We start from the raw sequence: 22966 nt of genomic DNA on the forward strand, positions 1-22966 counted from the left end.
CCCATATGCCTGCGCCTCTGTCCTTTGCCCCTGCGGAGGGCCTTGGTGGAAAGGTGGGACAAGGGAAGTGGGAATGGGTCAGCCATGGTTTGGAGCTCCTTGGGGCTGGGAAGTAGCACTGAGAACATGGAGGGCTCCCTTTATTTCCCAGAGGGAGCAAGGATTTGTCTAAGTAATGATAATTGGTGCTTTTTTCCCCTTAGAATTTAATAGAATAATAATGTGCCATTCTTAAGGGGCTTAATTTGCACCAAGCTCTGTTTTACATTTATTTCAACAACCTTATGAACTAGGAGTACAATGGTTTATACCCATTTTGCAAATGAGGAGACCAAGGCTTAGGGCAGCAAAATAACTTGCCCACCATCACAGAGCTGGAAGTGGGAGAATTGGGGATTCCACCTCAGGCCAGCCTGCCCCATTAGCTGCTGTGATGGCCCACGAGTAGGGTGGCACAGATAGGGAAACAGTCCCAAAGAAGTGATGGAGCCAGTTGGAAATGGAGGTGGGCCTTCATCTGCCTGCATTTAGCCCCTCTTGTGTCATTTTCTTTCTTAGATGAAAGAATGAAAGACACTTTTTTAGAGTGTCTAAATGTTCTAGAATAAAGCAGATGAGGTACAGTTCCTGTTCTTGGAGAATTTACAATCTTAGCCTTGCTAGGGATAAAAAGGGTGAGGTTTTTTTGGTTGAACCAACTAGTGAATTGCGTAGAGAGCCTTGCACAGCATCTTCCTTGTGGTCTCGGTCTGTGCGCAGCAGCCTTCCCCAACTTGGCTGACGTGCAACTGGTAACCCAGGGAAGAGAGCGCTAGGCTGATACATCCACAGCCGCTGCTTCTCTAAGCCCTAGCACCAGCAAACCATGACAAAATGAACACAGAGGTGCTGGTTAACACAATCTGTCTCAAATTGGATGGTTTCAAAAGGAGTAAAAGTGGGACCCATTTTGTGAAAACCTTATACCTCGTGAAACTAAGAATATTCCTATCCAGCTGAAGGGCAGCTAGCAAAGAGGGTTAAAACACCAAAAACTGTGACTTAATAAGAATGGATTGAATTTACATGCAACGTAAGGGCAGTCTGCAAGTATTTAGGTGCCAAGAATCCTCCTAGTAGTCTTGGGGAAGGCAAAGAAATCTAAGATCCTGCCCTTAAGGAGTTTCGGGCATTAAGAGAGTGGAAACCTTGAACAGTGTCACAAATTGAATATGTGGGTACAAAAACTATGTGCTGTAGGTGACGAAAAGCAAGGAAGCCAGTGTGGTGGTAACCTCAGCTAACACTTGAGCACTTGTGGGTCAGGCACAGTGCTAAGCATTTTCTGTGAATAGCTTCCAACATCCCTATGAAATAAGTCATTTTATAGGCAAGGAAAAAGAGGCTCAGAGAGGTGAGGCAACCTATGAAGGTCACACAGCGGATCAGTAAAGCTGGAATTCAAACTCCGGAATCTGTGTTCTTATCACTGCTGACTCACGGAAGCTTCACACACGTTCACTGACGTGCCCGATAGCACACAGCTGGCCAACAATTCCAGTCCCAAGTCCATCTAACATTCATTCAACAATCATGGTCTTGTATCACAGGATTTTTCAACCTTGGCACATCGGGAGCTAGATAATCCATTGTTGCGGTAGGTTGTCCTGTGCATTGTCTGGTGTTTGGCAGCATCCCTGGCCTCTACACACTGGATGCGGGCAGCCACCTCCCCACCCCCGAGTTGTGACAACCAGTTGCCAAACACCAGATGTCTCCTGGCTGGGGAAAAAAAAAAAAAAAAAAAATCACTTCCAGTTTAGAACTACTGGTCTACCATAATCTGCTGCTTGTCCTCTTTACCCTAATAATTCTCAGGGTTGTCCACAGTAAGCCAGTGGTAGAACCTGAAGCAGAGCCCAGGAATCCTCGGGCCAAAGAGAAAGAATGGAACTTGGTATCTCCAAGGGAGCAATGGATTAACAGTAAAGTTACGAAAACGGAATGTGGTACCCTTTGGGATGTCAGGCTGGCATCCTTGCTGGGTCACTCCCCTCTAATGGTAAATCAAGGAGCAGCCTCCAGGGAAGGTGATTCCCTTTACCTCCTGTGAAGCTCCAGAAACCTAGTTTTTTTTGTTTTTTGGTTTTTTTTAAAGATTTTATTTATTTGACAGAGAGAGACACAGCGAGAGAGGGATCACAAGCAGGGGGAGTGGGAGAGGGAGAAGCAGGCTCCCCGCGGAGCAGGGAGCCCGATGCGGGGCTCGATCCCAGGACCCTGGGATCATGACCTGAGCCGAAGGCAGACGCTCAACGACTGAGCCACCCAGGCGCCCCGAGGAACCTAGTTTTTGCCAAGGGGCTGGCAAGAATTTCTCTTGATCATGAGCTCCAAACAGCCTTGGAATTGCTGGACTTAATTTGGATTAAAATCCAAATCAGCAAGGTTGGGAATGTAGTTGGGCCTAGGGAACCCTAGAGAGTCAGGGGAGAATGCTGCCCCACCCCCAACAAGGCTAGTTAGTCCATTACCATTGAGATTCTTTAGGGTCTACAGTCGAGGGTAGAACCATCTTGCTAGTGCAAAATACTTATGACTAGATACAGAGGTGTATTATTCTTGGGCGAGGATCCATTGTTTTCATTATACTCTCAGAGGTAGTGACCAAAAACAATTTAGTAACCACTCCTTAAGAGTTCAGCATGGTAGCAAAGAGCATAAAGGGGAATGTAAACGCCATCCCTGCCACTTCCTAACTGGGTAATTCTCTCTCCTGAGACTCGAATTTCTCATCTCTAAAATGGGGATAAAAACAACTCACAGTGGTTGGGACAACAAAATGAGGTAATATAGGTAAATATATGCAAATAATGATAACACATGTAATATATGCATTGTGGTATTAATGAGATACATGTAACGTGAGAATGTATTCAGAGAGATGTAATAACACGTGTATTACTGAATTTTTTAAGGGAGTACCTGGCTGGCTCAGTTGGAAGAGCATGCAGCTTGATCTCGGGTTGTGAGTTTGAGCCCCACGTTGGGTGTGGAGATTACTTTAAAGAAATTAAATCTTTTTAAAAATTTTCTTTAATATAGCTATTATTACTTGCAATCAGAAGCTGTAAAACCCCAGTCCAAGTTCTGATTTTTCCTTTCAGTCCAGGAGTTATGACCTGGATGGGAACTCTTCATCTATCCCTGGCATTGAGCCCAGGACAAAAGGCTGGGCCATGTAGGGGAAGGACTGCTCCTGAAAGACACAGAAGGGTCTGTGGGAAGGGGAAAAAGATCTTCATGATTTCTCTTTTTAGAGTTGGGGCACAGCAGTGACCTGAACTCTAGGATACTTGCTGGCCTCTGTCCTTGGGGGACGACACTTGCCTAGTTGCCATGAGCAAGGTGCTACCAAACTTTGTTGCACTAAGAGATGACTCAATGCAGGGCAGTCCAGTGCTGTGGAGGAGAGAGAGGCTTGGATCCAAATTCCTGTAGGAAGACCGCTTAGTTGTGTCATCCATCCCCAGAGGACATGGGAGAGGCTCCAGAAGGCACACTCTTGCCCTCTAGCCAAGCGGCCAGAAAAGCAGCCAGGTGTTGCCTTGAAAAAGTCAGTAAACACTGGACTAAGTAATGCCAGCTTATAACACTCCGCTGCTAGCCTCTCCTTGGCCCTTCCTCTTCCCGGCTTAGAGGCTTCCTGGAGCTCCCTTGGAAGGTGGTGAGCTGGTCCTTTCAGCAGCTACCGTGCTCTACGGCCCTTTGGGCCTTGACTTGCAGATTTCTTGTGCAAGCCTGGCTCAGCCCTTTGGAAAGAAAAACAGGCATATCAGAGGAGGAGGAGGAGGAGGAGCTGAAATTCTAGAGATCCATGGCCAGGGGAAGGACAACTGGCTACTACGTCCTCATTTCTGCGCTGTTCACCATGTCTGCAGCACTCACTGAATGTCAGTTCCTAGAGATACAAGATTGGTGCTCCATGTCTTCTGCCCTAGAGTATGTCGCACGTAGTAGCTAGACAGATGAGTAACCAAACCAGTAAAATAAAAAGTAGTATGTGCTACAATAAAGGTATGAATTATACAAGGATGGAGTAAATTAAATGACTAATAGTAATAATAAGAATACACCTGGAGGTGCTACGGCTTGGCAGAGAAAGTAGTCTTTCAGCCTGCCTTGAAGATGAGTAGGAATAATAAGAGTTAATAATTATTGAACATTTACTCTGACCAGGTATTGTGCACATTCATTATCACATTATCTCTTTTTTAAAAAGATTCATTTATTTACTTTAGAGAGAGCACGTGAGTTGGGGGGAGGGGCAGAGGGAAAGGGAGGGAGAATGCTGAAGAAGACTTCCCGCTGAGTGTGGAGCCCGACGTGGGGCTCGATCCCAGGACCCCAAGATCATGACCTGAGCCGAAATCAAGAGCTGGCCGCTTAACCGACTGAGCCACCCAGGTGCCCCACATTAGCTCTTCTTTATAGCTACTTCCGTTTTACCAATATTACTGATGAGGAATAGAGGCTCAGAGTTTCAATAACTAGGATTTCCCCTGGTAGAGTAGAGGGAAAGAGTATTCCAGGTAGAGAAAGTAAGAGCAAAGGCCTGGAGGAGAGACAGTACATGGGCAAGTGGGATGCCAATTATTTGGACAGTGCTTGCCATTCTACAAAGCACTTGTGGAATTGTCACACTTAATCCTCAGAAAAACCCTAAGAGGTAAGAATTAGCACCATTCTATGGATGCAGAAATAGGCTCAAAGAGGCTATTTGTAGAGTGGTACAGATCAAAAGCTGGAAACTCTTCTGGATCCAAGGTAAGTGTTTTATGTCCACTGAAAACAATAGTCCAGTAGTAAGGGGAGGACCACACCAAGGATTCCTCTCCCCCATGGGCCATCTTTGGGCCTCTGCAGACTAGAGCCATGGAGGAGCAATGGAACAGTGTTCTTTGTGTGAGGTTATCAGTGAATTGACTTTTGACCACCTTACTAAATAAATAATACCCAAACAAAATTCCAGAGTCCTTTAAAAATGAATATAACCTACTCTGAATAGGCAATAGATGCACAGTACAATATTAAAAAGGTACACATACATACACACCCTTTGGCCCACCTTGTCCGCGATCAAACCATCCAGAGGCAACCACTATTACCAGTTTTTTGTGTATCCTTTCATTGATATTCTGGTATCCTTATTATAGAGTGATAGAACGCTATACCAACAAAACACGAAATCTATATAAAACATTGTGTTGATTCATTTTACTTCATGTTAAGCACCTCAACTGTACCAGGCCCTCTGCTGGATTCACAGAAAGTACATGCTCAAGAGCCGCAAGAGTGTGTGTGTGTGTGTGTGTGTGTGTGTGTGTGTGTGTGTGTCTGTGTCTGTGTCTGTGTGTTGTGGGATAGGGGTTGGGAGCAACAGGTAACGAAGGACATGAAGTAAAATTCGGTAGGTGTGGGAGAGCTCCAGGCTGTGACAGTATCACACAGTGGTCAGAACTTTTTCTCTGGAGTCAGACAGATTTGGCTTACAGCCCCAAATGTTGCTTGCGCTCAGTGTGACCTGGGTTAGCTTCTGTTTTTCCATCTGTCAGAATGGACTAATAATAGGGTCGTTGAAAGGAATAAATAAGACAACGTATACAAAGTGTTTGGCACATATTAAGCACTCAGTGAATGTCAGCTAAAGAAACAAATTTTTAGCCTCAATAAGTGTTGGCTATTACCCATTCAAGTCCATGGTCCCTTATTGGAAAATTCAGGAAGCAGTGAAAAATGGACTTTTCTTCTAAAAACCAGTTTAGGCAGCAAAATATAACACAGAGTGAGGTTATTTGTTTGACGTAGTTTGAATATTCATAAATGTACCCAAATTAGCATGAATATTCATACACTTTGCTGTCGAAATATCAATGTTGGGTTACTGGGAGCTGCCCCAGACCTTACTGGGAGTGTTACTCTCAATTCTGAAATGCATCTGGTCAAGAGTTTCCGGACAAGATTATGAGCCTGTGTTCCTGCTAGAAAGAAAAGGGAAAGCCTTTTTTAGAAGGCTTCTGTTTTTCTTAGTCCATAGTATGCTATATCACCTTACAAATCCCAGGAAAGCCCTGAGGAATCCTCCCAGGATTTAAATTCACAGCCCCTTGATTCCTGTATATTCAAGGACTTGTGGGGAAAAAAAAGACTGAGCTTGGAGTCAGGAGGCCTGATTTTCTTCCTTTTACCAAGCTTCTCTAGGTCTGTTTCATTATCCCTATGGCAACGCCTAGCAACAGTGCCTGGCATTTAGTAGCCCCTTCATAAATGTATATTGAATAAACTCTAAAATGAGGTCGTTTTTCACTCGCAGGTTCTGATTCCTTCCTCTTGGTCCTGTTGCAGGCAGGGGGCAATGGCAGCCTGCCCTCCGTGGGTGACGGTGCGGGGAACAAAAATAAATTACAGAGGTTTTCAGACGGGAAAGAGCCCTGAGCAAGTCGACTCATCTATTCAGAACCTCCCCCAAATGGGAAGCTCGATCCCCAATCCTATCCCTTGGACATGACTGAGGAGGGTCTCTCTCGTTAAGGGTGGGTATATAATCCTTCCTTCCTCTCCTTGCCACACTTGAAAATAAAATATTGCACGGCACTGGGCTCTCAGCCGCACCTCGGCTACCCGGCACGCTTCAGAGCCTCCTCCCGCAAAGCGGGGGCCAACGCGGGCCCAGGGCCCTGGCTTCGCCGGCTAGTTCCCGCCCCCTCTCGCCCTGGAGGACCGTGGGTGGACGCTCTTGCAAGAACGCCTCTCGCTGGTCGGGCGGGGGTGGGCGGAGCCAGCGCCGCCCGGGCTGTGGAAGCCGAGGGTGGGGACACTCTGGCCCGGCTCTCGGTGGTGCGGGAGCGGGAGGGAGCAGCGGCCGCTCTGGTCGGCGGACGTGCTGCCGAGCAGTCCCGGAAGCGAAGCAGCGATGGCGGAGAGTCCAACTGAGGAGGCGGCGACGGCGACGGCGGGCGCCGGGGCGGCGGGCCCCGGGGCGAGCGGTGTCGCCGGTGTTGTTGGCGTTAGCGGCAGCGGGTTCGGGCCGCCTTTCCTGCCGGATGTGTGGGCGGCGGCGGCGGCGGCGGGCGGGGCCGGGGGGCCGGGGAGCGGCCTGGCTCCGCTGCCCGGGCTCCCGCCCTCGGCCGCTGCCCACGGGGCCGCGCTGCTTAGCCACTGGGACCCCACACTCAGCTCCGACTGGGACGGCGAACGAACCGCGCCGCAGTGTCTACTTCGGATCAAGCGGTGAGCCGGGGTTTTTCCTCCCCCAGCCCCGAGCTCCGGGGCTCGACCTTCCCCGCCCCCCCTTTCCCACTACCCCCCCCCCCCCCCCCCCCCCCCCCCCCCCCCCCCCCGCCCGCAGCTCCACACGCACCAAATCCCTCCTCGCGTGCCCAGGTCCGACCCCGCCCCTCGGCTACCTCCCTTGAGCCCTCCGTCTCGGTGCCCGACACCCTCCCCCATACCTCCCGCCCGAAACCCGACCCTTTCGCGCTTCAGCAACACCCCCTCCCGCCTTCCGCGCCGCCTCTCTCCCCCCTTCCCCCCCCCAGCCTTGCTAGATGCTGCCCGGAGGCCCCCCCCCCCCCCCCCCCCCCGCGTCGTCTCCTCCAGAGCCCCGTTTGTAACACACATAGAGCTTGCTTTTCGTGGCTTCAGAGTCGAGGCCAACCTTTCTTTTTATTCCCCATCTCCTCAAGCCTTCTCCTCAAGTCTAGATCGCTTCCCTCACATACCCGCAATCTCCCCTTGAACCACTTCTTCAGAACCCTAAAGCTATCCACTCTCACACCTGTTCCAGGAATGCAGGCTTTCTCCCCCCAGTCTCACTCTGGCTTGTATTATCCCACTCAACACTTTTGTATTTTTTTTCTCTCTCGGTCATTTGGTTTACTTTTCTGAAGTAAATATACCTAATTCAAATACAGGAACAAAGGCCAAGTCCTTTCTGTGCTTATTTTTTGGGTGACTGATCTTAGATCCTATCATTTAATAGATAATGTTTCTGCAAAAATGCTTAGCGTAGTGCCTATTGCATAGGAAAAGAGTAGTGCTTTTTAGCTGCTGTTAATCCTGAAAACGGTTTCCTGATGACCAGTCTCTGCCTCTCCCTGTGCCCCTCCACTGCAGCCATCCTCATCTAGGTAATCTCACCCTCCCCCGCCCCCACCCAGGCTCCAAGTCCCTTCACATGTCTCTACCTACCTTTCGAGATTGTAATAGCAATTAAATAGCTCATTGTATGTAAAGTACGTGGCCCAGTGCCCGACACAGACACCAGCTCCATTAGGGTCCATCAGGGTCGCCACCTCTAACTTCAGAACCTCAGCACTCCCCTCTACTCCTGTCCTCCATCCCCTTCAGTCTGCTAATCCTGACTGTTACCTTTGAGTTCTGCCAATCACTTGTTTGCACTTTACATCTCTATGTACCCTACCAAGTCTTTTCCCACCTAGAATGTTCTTTAGACCCTCGTTCACAATGGATGCATTCTAGATTGTGCGATGCAACCTACAAATCCTTTCATTTGTAGTAGCCACTGCATGTCATCTTTCAGATGTGAGACTTCAGCAATGTCAGAGGGTACCCTCTCCAATCTGAAGAGATCTCTGTCCTGTTGGTGCCATGGGCAGGAAGACCCTGATTGCTCCTTGCTAGCTCACTTGCTTCATAGAATCCCCTTGCCAGCAACGGTCCACTGTTTATGGGATTCGCTTTTTTAGTGGAGTTGATTATGTCTTCCCAGTTACTGAACAGTCTTCATTTAGCATTCAGTCGTAGTACCTGGGAATCACGGAGGTGGGAGTGAATGAATTGCCCTGTGGGAGGAAGAGAGAGTAAATGGGATGTGGCTTTTCCAGGGTGACATCTGATGCCATTGGGATCTCTGATTTTTTCCCCCTCCCCCTGAGGAAACAATGCCCTTTTGATAATAATTTGCTCTCTGCTTGCCTGACAAGTACTCAGCTGAGATTTCTCAGCCAACAAGATAGTGCAGACGTTTGTGGTACCAAGCACCACTTTCTCAAACCCTGGCCTCACTGAGGTGATAACAACTGTCCTGCTCAAGGGATTCCCCTTTTTTCTCCTCTCCCTCACTCCCTTCCCCACCTCCTCTTGGTGTTATACAGGGATATCATGTCCATTTATAAGGAGCCTCCTCCAGGAATGTTCGTTGTACCTGATACTGTTGACATGACTAAGGTATGTAACTTGGAGGGGGGTGGGGGCTATTGGAAAATTGGGCCCAGAAAGTTGGAAGATCCTAAAAGATTATCCAGCTCACATCTCTGATTACATAAATGAATAAATCAAGATCCCAAGAGAATAAGTGGCTTGCCCAAGGTCACACAGTGAGGTGGAGCAGAGCCTTGAACAGGTGTCTTTTATTCGGGTGCCAGTAGGTCTGGTTGACTTGGAAAATCCCCGTTTATGCCTCTTGTCCCAGCTTAACTATTACCAGGCCACTCTTTCACTCTTAAAAAATGCTCCAGTTAGGCCGATAAATGATAGTCATCCTGTTCATTTTACTACCCAATTCTTCCCCCATCCTGTCACTCTGGACACTTAAGTATGGTGCTGTAAATCAAATGCAGCGAAGACTGGGGATGGGGCAGACCTGAATGAACAGAGTTTATACTCAAAGGGCCTTGTTCAGGCTCCTGTCTTTACTGGTTGCTTTTGAATATCCTTTCCACCCCAAAGACCATTCCTGTCTTGTCCTCCACACACAAACACAGAGAAGCTGAAATTCCCCCGGCTTAGATACCTAGGCTTCTCTATCATTGAGTGCTCTACCCTCGGAAGTGAATTTTCACTTAAACTGATGTTGGGAAGAAATCAGATTTCCTAAATCTAATATTGTTTAAAGGAAAACTCTCCATAGTTTAAAGTTTCTTACAGTAAAAGTTCAGACATTGTATTGTTGGTATATCTATTTTGTTTCAAATAAGTTTCCCTGTAAATTGATTTTTTTCTTTTTATGTGGTTGGAAATGTTTTTCCTGGGACATCTTGTCCTCAGTCAAGCATTAGTGTTAATATGCTAGTCCCTAGGGTCCCAGAATTGATGTCCTGTGATGCCATTTGAGCTTGCTATTCCAGATGACTGAGGGCTAAAAGATAATCTGGGGTGCCACCAGGGCAAAGTAGGGACTGAGGCATTGGATTGCAGGTCCTTTTTCGTCTTGCTGTTTAAATTCTGAGCAGACTGGACTGCCTCGCAGCCTTTGTAGGAGAAGAAATATAACAGTCAGTTCAGGTTTTCCTCCTTTCAGGAAGGGAAAGCTTGCTCAGTAATCGTGGCTGGAGGAAAAGAGTTTAGCGTTCTGTTTTCAATGCTGCCGATTTTTTTTTTTTTTAAGTTAACCAACAGTGTTCGGGAAATTTCTGAGGATGGTTTAAGGGCCCCAAATGGACCCTGAATTTTCCTGTTTTTCTTTATATCTTTGACACAGCAGTAGGTTTGATCCTCTGCGGAGGCAGCAGACACCCAGGGCCTCCATCAGGACCCTCAGCTCTGCACTGTTCCTGGCACTGCTGCGGTGGCCTCCAATCCCTTTGCTCTTTTCCATTCATCTTACCTCCCCTTTGTGCCACATGCACATCATAGGCATGTTTAACCTAGGCACATCCAAACAGACGTGCTCAGTAAAGATATATATTCGTTTCTTCAAATTAAACATGCTAGGATAATATTTTACAGGTGCATATTTTAATTTACGCAGTGGTGTTCCATCTAGATTTGTGTTATATATATATATATTTATATTTATATATATATATAAATAACACAGATGAGGGAAATCTAAAGAAAAACCATGCTGTCGGGGAGTTTTAAGGGACACTCAAGGGTGATTTTTGATTAGATTCAATTTTCACCTTGGGCTCTAACTTTAGAACGTAACCCCCGAGTAAGATGCCACTCCACCGTAATGGGATTTCTTAAAATTCCAAGCATATGTATCAGTATGAGTGAGTACAGGCTGTTTATCCTGCATGGTGAGGATACGGAATATGAATGCCGGCTGAAGGTCCTGCTTCTGGTGTGGGTAGCCCGTGGAAGCCAGGAGGGGTTGGGATGGGACATCACCTCACAATTTTGAGATGGGGTTTTATTTTGCAGATTCATGCATTGATCACAGGCCCATTTGACACTCCTTATGAAGGGGGTTTCTTCCTGTTCGTGTTTCGGTGTCCGCCCGACTATCCCATCCACCCACCTCGGGTCAAACTGATGACAACGGGCAATAACACAGTGAGGTTTAACCCCAACTTCTACCGCAATGGGAAAGTCTGCTTGAGTATTCTAGGGTAAGAGGAGACTCTTTTAAGGGGCCAAGTTGGTTGTTAGCAAATGACTCTGCTCCAGGCCAGCCTTTGTCAACCAGCGTTCATCGTTGGAAGCACAGAAAACGGTCGGGGTGACTGTTTCCTCAGTTCTCCCCGGGGTGGTACGCGACTGGCGCCATTCTCGGTGCGGAAGAGAGAAGTTCATTTATGACCTACGATGGACGCCTTAGTGAAGTGATTCTCCCTGAGCAGCAGCAGCACCCGGGAGTTTGTGGCCCTACAGATTCTGGGGTTCCACCCTCGACTTCCTGTATCAGAAACTCTAGGGGTAGAGGCCCAGCAGTCTGTGTCTTACAAACCCTCCGGTGCTGCTGGTGCACGCTCCAGCTTGAGAACCACTTCCTCGGGGCATCAGGGCTTAATTCTCTCCCGAACAGGTTGAGAAAGGCTGCAGATCTGTGCCATTTAAGATTGTGGGTGTCTTGTTTCTGAGTCTCTCAATGAGTGGCTTTGGAGGCGGTGGTGGTGATGAGGATGATTATGATATTTTAACAACTGAATGAAAAATGTCTGAGGTTGGAAATCACATCAGATAAGAAACATGGGTTTCAAGTACATTTTGTATCTGGGTGCTACTGAGATTTTGCTTCATGCGGTTCTCATTCGTTCCCTTTTAATTTCCTTTGGGGGTTAAAAATTCAGAATGGAAATGTCTTCTAACGTCTTCTGGATCGGTCTTGTTCATGTGGTCTGAATTGCCCCAGAGCAGAGAACAAGTGCAGGTTGAAGTTGGGAAAGTCGCCCAAACTGGTGGTGCTGTTTTCTTTCTTGTCCAGCATGTTTCCGAGTATGTGGGGGGAAGAGGCAGCAGACCCAAACTGGAGGCATGATTTATTTTATTTATTTATTTTCTTAATCTCCCTGGTCCAGGGATCTGTTCTGTGATGGTGGCAATGAGGAAGTCCTTCGAAGGAGGTTGTTCTTAAAGGGGTCCTTTATGTTGTTAGGGTATTTGTCTCTGCTGGTAGGACAGCGGTATGTGTAGCCCACAGCGGTGAGGATACTCACTTGTTTCTGTAGGACACCCGTGCGCGACGGTGTTTCTGTTCTAGGTTCCCATTAGGCCAGTATAAAACTATTTTGAACAAACATCAGCTCACAGTAGAACCAGGGGAAGTAAGATGGTGGGGTAAAAGTGGCAGAAGCGTGTTGGGTGGAAAAGGAGAAGCTACCCTCAAGTTGAATTTTGACCATGAGGAATCACAGGGTAGAAGATTCCCGTGTGTTCTTAGTTGACTATTTGCTCTGTCAGCCTCAGTCCTTTCCTCCCTACCTAGAAAAAAAGATTGGGGCTGCCTTACTGACAAAAGAAATGTAATAAAAATGTATCTTGTTGGCTTGCCTCCCCGAATATGTGAAGTCTTAGCGCAGAGTCTGGCGTTCCTGGAGGAGCAGAGCTGAGGGGAGCAGGCTGAGAGGCTCGGAAGAGCAAGCCTTGATGATGATGATGATGATGAGCTTTCTTAACTGGACTCTCCTCGAGTGTAGCAGGGAAAGGGAACTGGCCAGTGAACTTGAGCAAGCCAATCCTGGCCTAGGTTGTGTTCAGCTTCCAGATCAGGTGCCATCTCTTCAATTAATTGAGCTAAAATGTCTTTAATGTCCAAGCTGTGCTCCTCCTCCCAGGACTCGGTCGGGTATATGGAAGAGAGGAGCAATTCTGGTGCTTCTCCTTTATTCAGGATGGTTTCCATATATTATTTCAGACCCTCCATGGGTCTGACCCTTACTCCCTTCCTGTCCTTTGGCAGAGTTCTGTAGTCTTCAGAGAATCTGACACTCTTTGGGGGCTGGATACAGAGCAGGATCCCTGAACATCAGCCCCACCACATGGCCTCTAACCAGATGGCTTCAGGCTCCCCTGCACCTCTGTGCTCAGCTTCTGTCTCCCCACTAACTCCTTCACCACCCGTAAATAAGCAAGCTCCGGGATCTGCTGAGGTTAACACTTAGACTGCCTTTGGTGCGGTTTTCTTACTTTATTTCTTCCATTTTGATGAATGGAACCTTCCCTAGCTACTGTTTCTTTCCTAGGCCAATGAAAATCCCTTCAAAGTTATCTTTTGTCCCACTTGATAAGAGGATTAGGCAGTTGACTGATTTCTGGTGAATGAGGGTGAGACAGGCTGGGAAATTCCAGAGCATTAATAGTGAAAGAGAAAGTTGACTCACTGACGGGGGTGCTGCCAGGCCCCAGGGTGCTGGTGCACTAGTCTTTCTGTGGTGGCCTTCACCATCGCTCTCGGCCTCACCCTCTTCCCTCCCTCTGCTGTGTTTTGCAGTACGTGGACTGGCCCTGCCTGGAGCCCAGCCCAGAGCATCTCTTCCGTGCTCATCTCCATCCAGTCCTTAATGACTGAGAACCCCTATCACAATGAGCCTGGCTTTGAGCAGGTAAGGCCAGGGGGGCCAGCTGGGGAGTGGAGTACTGAGTTTGAAGAGCTCTGATAGGTCTGCTTAAGGGTCCTGTTTGTTTGTTTGTTTAATGTCACCATAGGAGAAAAAAGGAGCTGGTATGTGTGCTCCTTAAAAATGACTTTTTTTTTCCGTGTAAGTTAAAATAACACTGTTAGGTTATTTTCATTTGACGTGGGTTAATCTACAAGGTGGGAATCAGTGGAGTCATCTGGAAATTAACTCTAAGCTTGATTTTGGGGGCTGTTGGCAACCAGTGGGTTCTTCTGTATGTGTCCATTCTCCCAGTAATCCCCTGAGGTGCTTTCTGTAGTGACCACTGCCCAGCCGGGGGTTCTTCCAGAGTCACAAGGTGCTGTTAACTGGAACAGCCAGAGGGGCTAGTCATTAGCTAGTAGGGCAAGAATATTTTAGTCAACGCTGCCGAAGAGAAGGGAGAGGAAAGTTGCATTTTCCAGGGGTTATGCTGTACGCCAGCCACGGCCAGATTATCATATATATTATCTCATTTAACCTTTACACTGACCTGGGCGGGGGCGCCTGGCTGGCTCAGTTGGAAGAGCAGACAGCTCTTGATCTTGGGGTCGTGAGTTTGAGCCCCATGTTGGGTGCAGAGATTACTAACTTGGGGTAAATGTTATCCCCATTTTCAGATGAGGTAATGGTGACACGGAGAGGTCAATTAACTTTCACAAAGATACATAGATAATGGTAGAATCCAATATTTGCCGTGGAGCTGAGAGTTTTTCCATTGTTCCAAAATGCCTTCCAGGATTACTCAGAAGTATAGGGAAAGAGTTCCAGTGATAATCCCCAAAGATAACAGTTCTGTCTAGGTGATTAAAACAGTTTAACTCATTTTTAAATTATTTGAGATAATGCTAACACTGATGGTTCATTTATAGACCGGAACAATGGGAAATATCCTTTGAGAGTGAACAAAAGTTATTCCCAAAACCACCTTTCCAAACAAACAGTATATTTGATTTTAGGATTAGGTAGAAATGGAAAAGGGCCTCATTGGCTAACCAAGGAGCTGATTTTAAGGTCTTCCTTTGTTTGGCAATTCAAGAGATGCGATTTTTATTCTTAATACTCCCAAACATTATTGTTCACAGTCCCTGGTATCTAGGTGGCTTTTTCACAGCTCCCCAGGCAGAAGGAAGTGCCCAGCTGTTCGTTTCTTAAGCAGTTAGGTCCAGACAACTCACTTCTTCCTTAAATAACTAAAATGGCTTAAAGACAGAAAGGGTACACTTGTCAGGCACCACACAACTTTGAAGATCTCGGAATCCGATCGGATCCACCACCCTCACTTCTCTTCCCCACTGTTCTCATATGCTACCTGCTATTTATCAACATAGTGATTGACAGTCCAGCTTCACAAAGATAATGTGTCATCGAAAAGACTATAATGCAGTTTAACATCAGAACTGACCCACTGAGCTCAAGCTTGTAGTTTCCATGGTGTTCGACAGGTGGTGAATACTGTGGTTTTCTTCAAAAAGTTAAACATATCCCACAGCACCCCTGTGATCTCACGGTGGTGCATTTTGGAGACCATGGTAGCAGACTGAGGGTATGTATGTCTTTTCTGTTCATGGTGTGTTTTAGTCAGAGGCCAAGGTTCTGGTTGCCGGGTTGGTGGTAGGAGGAGCATTGAAGAGTAAAGGAGGGGTTAAAGGATGGAAGACTGTACTCCCTTCCGTCTGTACCCCACTTTCATAGTGGCTTTCTCAATCAGCGTTGGAGTTTTCTTTTGGAAACTTCAAGTTCTACTTCTGATAGATTCATAGTAATTTCTTTCAGTGATGATGGAACCCTGCAGACATAAAAAGGAGTTAGCTGGGAAGCATCCAGATATTTATAGGGTTTTTAACTGAGACTCCTAATGTCACGTTTACCGTTTTGTCCCACCACCATTCTTAACATTTGGTTCTTTCCCATCCAGTCTTTACCTCAGAGGCCTCTCAGTTCAGCCTTAGGAAAAAAATTTCTAGTTTGCTGCTTACAATATGGGTGACCTGTAACAGAGGATGGGTATTCGCATGCATGGGAGGAGGTGAATGATCTCAAAAATAAAAACTCAGTTGCTCTTCATGGATCTGCCATAGTTGGATAGGTATCTTCTAGGTTTGTTTACTTGGGTCACGTGCCCCATATTAATCCTGAAGTCTCCTCCTGTTGATTTTTCTCTTTGCCTAAATTTTGTACTTGGACACTCTGGTGTCTGTTACATTACAGGAGAGACATCCAGGAGACAGCAAAAATTACAATGAATGTATCCGGCATGAGACCATCAGAGTGGCGGTCTGTGACATGATGGAAGGGAAGTGCCCCTGCCCTGAGCCCTTACGGTATGTGTGTGCCAAGAGCACCCACTTGGCACTTGGTGTTCCTGTTGGAGACTTAGCTGGTTCATACCTTTGAGAACCTTTGGGGCAAAATCCACTGTTGGGCACCAGGGGAGATACAGAAAAATGAAAGCTGTAGTCCGTGCTTTCCAGGAGTGGTGGCTGAGGGTCTCGAGGAAGTTCAGAGAGCTGCTCTGTTCTAGAAGAGTGCCAAGCCCAGTGGGAAAGACATAGTCCATACCCTTAGGGAGCCCCTAGTTTGATAAGAGCCTGGACCTATTGAAGATCCTTCTTTGTTCTGTAGCCACATGAGGTGTAGAGCCCTTCATAATGTGAATCCACTTCTCAGTGTTCGAGTTTATTCGTAAGTGTTCAGACTAGATGAACAAAGTCAGAGTTATTGAAACAAACTTCTGGAAGAATTTTGAGTAAGGTCTGGGATTAGGGATGGCCTATGGAAAACAAATGAGATTGAGTCATGAGTTGAAGTTGGGATTCAAATGATCTGTATTAACAGTCACCCTCCTTTAATAATCCCTAAGGTATAAGAGAAATCAGCCTTGGGCTGTCAGCTGTTCTTTTTGACATTTTCCATTGAAAGATCTTTGTGAGGGGGGCACATGGGTGACCCAGTCAGTAGAGGTCCGACTCTTGGTTTCAGCTCGGGCCATGAGGTCGAGCCCCGAGTCGGGCTCCACACTCAGCAGAGAGTCTGCTTGAGATTTGCTCTCCCTCTGCCCCTCATGCTCTCTCTCTCTCTCTCTGAAATCATTAAAAAAAAAAAGGTCTTTGTGAGATAGCAAATCTGGGCTTGGGAACTCTAATTGGACAGTAAGGTTAGAGGGTGAAGGGTTGATCCCTTCCCCACCACTTACCCACTAACTTAAGCTTTGCTGCTTGTTTTCCAGAGGGGTGATGGAGAAGTCCTTCCTGGAGTATTACGACTTCTATGAGGTGGCTTGCAAAGACCGCCTGCACCTTCAAGGCCAGACTATGCAGGTAATGCAGCCCCTGCCGCCGACTCAAGAGGCCTCGCAGCAGGCCACTTAAAATCCCCCCCGATGGAGAGCATCTGCGTCTCTCAGAGAATTCAGAGCCAAAAGGAACTTGGTTCATTTAAGTCACTGCGGCCCAGAGAGGAGACCGACTTGCCTAACTCATGTGGAGTTGCTTCTCAATCTTACCATAAACTAGGTGCTCATGAGTAGAGTCTGAACCGTCCTGCTTTCTAACCTGGAATGCCTTCCCTTAGTAGTCTTTTCCAACCAAGAACATTCAGCCCTCTCAGAATCTTAGTGATGATAAGGGTGAGTCCTCTGTTGAGTTCGGTCCCTAGCTCCGAGGGGTGGGTGCTCAGAGAACGAGGCTAGGGAAACACTGGGTATGTGGTGGTATATGTTGAAAGATTCCTGTTACAAAGATAGTATGCAGTTGTTTACTTTCTGCCTCCACTGGAGAAATGTGCTTCCACTTCCAATAGGAATGCAGGATTTAGGCTTGTTTTAAAGAGGAGATTCTTGGGGCATCTGGCTGGCTCAGTCAGTAGAGCGTGTGACTCTTGATCTCAAGGTCGTGAGTTCAAGCCCCACGTTGGGCATGGAGCCTACTTAAAAAAAAAAAAAGATTCTTATTAAACCAAATTATAAATGGGTTCAAATATAAAAGACCTGGTTGGTAAGAGGGTGAGACTCCCCCTGTCCTGAAGGACCAGTTGTTGTGTCTTTTGGATCATTTACTGGTGGTCTTGCTTAGAATCGTGCTGACTTGGATGAACTACTGAGGAAGGTTCTCTCCAGCTCTTCCTGAGCCGCTTCCCCCACCCAGGCCCCAGTAGCAGCAGTAGGAATAAATGTCTTCTTTCCTCAGCTGCTGCTTAGAAATGGTAGTTTCCCTGTCCTTCCTTCAGGGACTTCCCACCCATCTGCCACATTAAAACTCAAAGGGCAGGGGCGCCTGGCTGGCTTCATTGGAAGAGCATGTGACTATTGATCCCAGGGTTAGAAGTTTGAGCCCCATGTTGGGTCTGGAGATTGCTTTAAAAAAAAACAAAAACAAAAACAAAACCTCAAAGGGCAAGGCCAGCTCAGCATTAACTTGTTCCTGACCCCTTTTGCAGAGTCCATGATGCCTGCCATGGTTCATTCCCCAGGAATTCTCATTGCTGGTATTCAAAAGCATTTCCAATATTCACTCTGTGGAGGAAAAATAACTCGTGATGAGAGAAGGAAAGGGAAGAGCAGTGTCTGGGGAGGAGGGAAGTGGGTGGAAATGGAGCCAAGGATGAAAAAAGGAAGATTTGAAAAATCGACAGCTCCAGAGTAAGTGTGGAGTTCAGCCTGTGGGGAATGTAACCCTCGGAAGCGAAAAGCGTGGGCTGTAGTCACAGTGACTGACTTGTGTTCACTGGTCCCTGATCATGAGGGTGATGTGTGGGCAGAAGTGTGGAAGGAGAAGCAGAATGTGAGAGGGAAAAATCGTGTACCTTTTTGTGACTCAAGAGGTCTCCACTTGTCCAGTCCCTGGCCGTGTGCCCCTTTGCTGCCATATTCTCTGTATAGCATTTTACGTTCCTTGTGTTTATGCCCTCCACTCCAGCCCTTCGTTATTCTTGAGATTTTTAAGATTTAAGGACAGTTAGCACAAAACGTTTGGAGATGTTTGATGTAGAATGACAAGGACTAGGATCAAGGCTGGGTGGCTCTGGAGTGATAGCTACAAAGCGGACAGGAAGGTGGTGACAGGTCTCTGGAAGAGCGTGCGGCTGCTTATCAGGAAGTCAGAACTCCTGAGTTCGTACTCGCCTGTGATGTTGGAAAAGCAAATTTTCCTTTTTGAATATAGGGAAAGAAGGGTGATATTTCCCTTATATGGTTTTTATGAAGTTAATTGAAAATACAGGCACAGCTCTGGTCTTGAATTTGTTCCTTGCCTGTCTCACCTTTACTGTGACCCTCTTCTTTTTTTTTTAAAGATTTTATTTATTTATTTGGCAGAGAGAGACACAGCAACAGAGGGAACACAAGCAGGGGGAGTGGGAGAGGGAGAAGCAGGCTTCCCGCTGAGCAGGGAGCCCGATGCGGGGCTCGATCCCAGGACCCTGGGATCATGACCTGAGCCGAAGGCAGATGCTTAACCACTGAGCCACCCAGGCGCCCCTACTGTGACCCTCTTCTGCATAGTGGCTTGCTTTCAGGGAACAAAAACACATTTTAATGTTGGCCCAAGCCAGACCCATCTGGGTGGTTGACGTGCCGTACTACTCCCAAGCAGAGGGTGTGCTGTCCGCTGTAGGGGTCTGTCCGTGCTCTACCCTCTCTACCCCCGTGACTCAGAAGTTGAGCGTGTGTCCAACATGGGCCCGAAGCTGCTCTCTCTAGGGTGAGCCACCCAGACTCGACTCTTCCATCCCGCTTGTCTCCTTTCCCCCGCAGGACCCTTTTGGAGAGAAGCGTGGCCACTTTGACTACCAGTCCCTCTTGATGCGCCTGGGACTGATTCGTCAGAAAGTGCTGGAGAGGCTCCATAATGAGAACGCCGAAATGGACTCTGATAGCAGTTCGTCTGGGACAGAGACAGACCTGCACGGGAGCCTGAGGGTTTAGACCCTGCTCCCTTCTCCCCTCCCCCCACTCAAGAGCCCCAGCAAAGTCCCTTCCCCCCCACCCCAGGGACGGAGAGGCACTGTGTATCTCCCTCCAAACGTGACGTCATCCTGCAAGATGGCAAGAACCAAGCAAGCTCGGATCCCAGGGTGTGGGAGTGGGGAGGCTGTTCCTGATCCGACCTCCCTGGCTCTCGAGCATCTGGGGCTGTGTTCATCCCATAGCAGGGGCCAAGGTACCTACACAGGAGCAGCTAGGGCAGGGGCCTCTGGCAAAAACCAACCAACCGACACACCTCTCCACAGGGCCAGCTCCTTAGGGGTAGGTGGGAGGCAGAAACTGTAATTCCAAGAGGGAGTGTGCCCAAATGATTGATGGGGATCTCTGGAAGGGGGCTTTGGGTGGGGGGCTGTCTGTGACACAAGCAGTCTGGGTGGTTGTCTGTCTGTCTGCAGTCTTGAAGCAGGGCTTCCCAATGCCCTTTTCCTCCCTGCCTCTTCTCCCATTACTTCCCATGGGCCAGCATAATTTTGTTTTTCCTAATTTATAGTCACTGTTCTAGACAGACCAAAGAGAAGGAACAGTGGTGGAGTCTAGGCTGCTGATCAGTAAGCTTTACCTAGCACCTGAGCACCTTTCTCCTCTGCCCCCCCATTGCCTCGCCCATTTCTAGATTTAAGACAGAAGGTAAATGTGACTGGGACTGAACCAAGGTCCTGGTAAAGCCTGCGCAGGCACCATGAGAAGCTGATTTTGTTCCCACAATCACTGATTTGAAAAGTTCCCAACGCAGCCAGCTGCTGTGTGTGGGGGATGAGAGCCACTACATAGAATAGTCTCTTACAGATGTTCCTGAATGCTAGCCACGATGAGGGTATTTCTCCTGGGGGCGGGGTGCAGTGGGGAGACTGATGCTAGTCCTGTTGTGTTTTGTTTGGCTGTCCTTGTGTATTTTCACCCCAGCCTCTAGTCCCTCCCACCCCTCCCCCTCACTTCAATGCCCAGGAACTTGGGGGGAGCAAGGCTTGGCCAGTGGCAGAGGGGTTGGGGCTGGGACTCTGGGCTCCTCCACTTCTCTTGCCTCTTCCCCTCCCCGCCCTCCCAGCTGCTCTGTCACCGGCTCGGATGGGCGTTTGCCTGGCCGTGTTGCTTCTATCTAGCTGCAGTGATCCTTTAACTGGTTGGCTCAGAAAAATGTGCTTTAGGCGCCCTGTGGTACTGGGCACTGAGGGAATCCAGCCTTCCCCTTTTTGGTGTGTTCTCCCCATACTTTCCAGATTCTTACTGTTATGGCTCCCAGTGGGGTGTTGGCGATCCATGTGCCGCAGGGCCTCAGTCAGCATCGGGCCAGTGTCCGGGAGAGGATGACTTGGGCCTGCCCTGCCCGCTGCTATGGAGGCCTCTGCCTGTAGGTCGTGGGACTTCCCGGGGGGAGTTCGGAAGGGGTTGGGCACAAAGGAGAATGTCCGACTTGGGAGGGCAGGAAGCAAACAAACTGGATAGGAAGTAGGCTTGGGGAACGGAAGTTTATCTCAGATACCTAAGGCTGGGTCTCCTAACGAGGAGACTCAAAAAGGGACCCTGCTTCCAATTTCCCTCTTCCATTCCCAGAGCAAGCACAGGGCTTAGAAGAATGCCCTTGGTCTGTTGGTCCAGTGGTTGTCTGTCATCCATTTAAGTGTTCCCACTTTCAAGTGACAATCCTCTCCTTGGCCCTGCCATGGGCAGAGCATGTCTGGCGTACCTGCCTGACTTTTATGCCCTAATCTTGAGTTGAGGAAATATATGCACAGGAGTCAAAAGAGATGTCTTTATATCTGACTGTACATAAATGAAGTTTTTTTTTTTTTTTCTTTTTGGTGCAATAAAGTTTGTTTTGGCAGAAGGAGGAAGCGCCTTGGGTGTGGGAGGGTTTGTGTCAAGGGAGACTGGGATTCTCAACAACCACACCTCTCACCTAGGTCTGAAACTGTCAGGGAGAAAGTGCTCGATGCCTTGTCTGGAGGCTGGAAACTCCGGTTACAGGACACGGGTGGAAGCAGGGCTGCCGGGGCCGAGTCTCCTGCCAGCCAGAAGTAGAAGGGCCTTTTTTGAGACCACCTCTGGCAGTCAAGGAGAGGAATGCCATCTTGGGCTCAGTTGCTTCCAAAGAGCCCCTTCACAAACTGGGAAGGGAGCATGTCCTCCAAGGACAGGCAGATCTAGACTGTATCTCTGGGTAAGGAAAGGGCGTCTTTAAGTTCTGGATAATCCAAACGCCACTGGGTTTTCAGATTTCTGGTACTAAACCAGCTCTTAGGAATTTAGCATTCAGATGACGAAGACAGCTTCATACAGCCACCTTCCTTCCCTACTTGCTAAAGAAGGGCTCTGGCTTTCAGGCGCAGAGCCTTTTCCTCTCGGCTGACCCCGCGGCTAGGAAGACGGTCCGAGATACCCGGCCAGCCTGGGCCGGGCCGAGCCAGGATGCAGGAAAGTGAAGGCCCGTGCGGCACTGGACTTAGGCTCTGGCTCTTCGCTTTGCTTCTGAAGCTGGTGGCCCCTGGTGAACTACTTCAGTTCCTCACCTGAGACAGTAAGGAGAACCTACTCCCTGAACCAGTGCAAGTGGCCGTGAGGATTAAGGGTCCAGAAGATGGTCCAGGGTAGGTGTTCAGTAAATGACACCCTAACCGCCGCTGAGGCCCGAGGGTCCTAGCGATCAGCACAGGAGGGGAGCTGGTGCGGAACTCGAGGACGACTCTGTCCACTGCTGGGCCACTCCCCCAGGTTCCATTGATTCTTGCCTCTAACCACCATCTAACTAACTTTGACCTCTACTTCCTTCACATTCGGCCAAGTCTGTCAGAACCTGGAAGCTCTAGAGGAAGCTGGAGGAGACTGGACGAGTGGCTATTATCTACTGGTCCATCAGGGTCTGCTCGTTTGAGATAAACGTTTTTATAAGGACAAGGTTTGAATTAATGGGCTGTAATATATGTCCCAGGGCTACAGAGAAACTAGACTGTCCAGCCAGGAGACAGACCACCTTTGTTGTAGACCCAGCTCTACCGTGAACTTGTAGATGACCCGTCAGGTCATTTCGTACACGCTCACTGTTCTCTGTTACTCAGGTTATCCTTACTGGATAAAATGAGGTTTTCTCCAATAAAGATGCAATGTGAAGGCACTTTAAAATAAAATAAAATAATGGGTGAAGAGTCTTGAGGAGAGAAAAAAC

At 48.1% G+C, this 22966-nt stretch overlaps 1 protein-coding gene across 1 annotated transcript; it reads left to right on the forward strand.

Annotated features, from left to right (window-relative positions):
• Positions 1-6817: 6817 nt before the first annotated feature.
• On the forward strand, positions 6818-22965 carry UBE2Z (ubiquitin conjugating enzyme E2 Z). The gene is made up of 7 exons (XM_032428695.1): positions 6818-7269; positions 9156-9228; positions 11149-11336; positions 13658-13769; positions 16035-16147; positions 17053-17143; positions 19576-22965. The coding sequence occupies exons 1-7, from the start codon at positions 6953-6955 to the stop codon at positions 19744-19746; spliced, it is 1065 nt and encodes a 354-aa protein (XP_032284586.1). The 5' UTR covers positions 6818-6952; the 3' UTR covers positions 19747-22965.
• The last annotated feature ends 1 nt before the right edge of the window (position 22966 follows it).

This window comes from Phoca vitulina, unplaced genomic scaffold (genome assembly GCF_004348235.1).
Source record: "Phoca vitulina isolate PV1807 unplaced genomic scaffold, GSC_HSeal_1.0 scaffold40, whole genome shotgun sequence".
In the NCBI taxonomy this organism is placed as follows: Eukaryota; Metazoa; Chordata; class Mammalia; order Carnivora; family Phocidae; genus Phoca; species Phoca vitulina.

Coding starts and splice junctions, on each gene's coding strand:
- UBE2Z (XM_032428695.1), top strand. CDS start 6,953: ATGGCGGAGAGTCCAACTGAGGAGGCGGCGACGGCGACGGCGGGCGCC. Junction 11,337..13,657: donor GTCTGCTTGAGTATTCTAGG/GTAAGAGGAGAC, acceptor TGTGTTTTGCAG/TACGTGGACTGGCCCTGCCT. Junction 16,148..17,052: donor CCCTGCCCTGAGCCCTTACG/GTATGTGTGTGC, acceptor CTTGTTTTCCAG/AGGGGTGATGGAGAAGTCCT.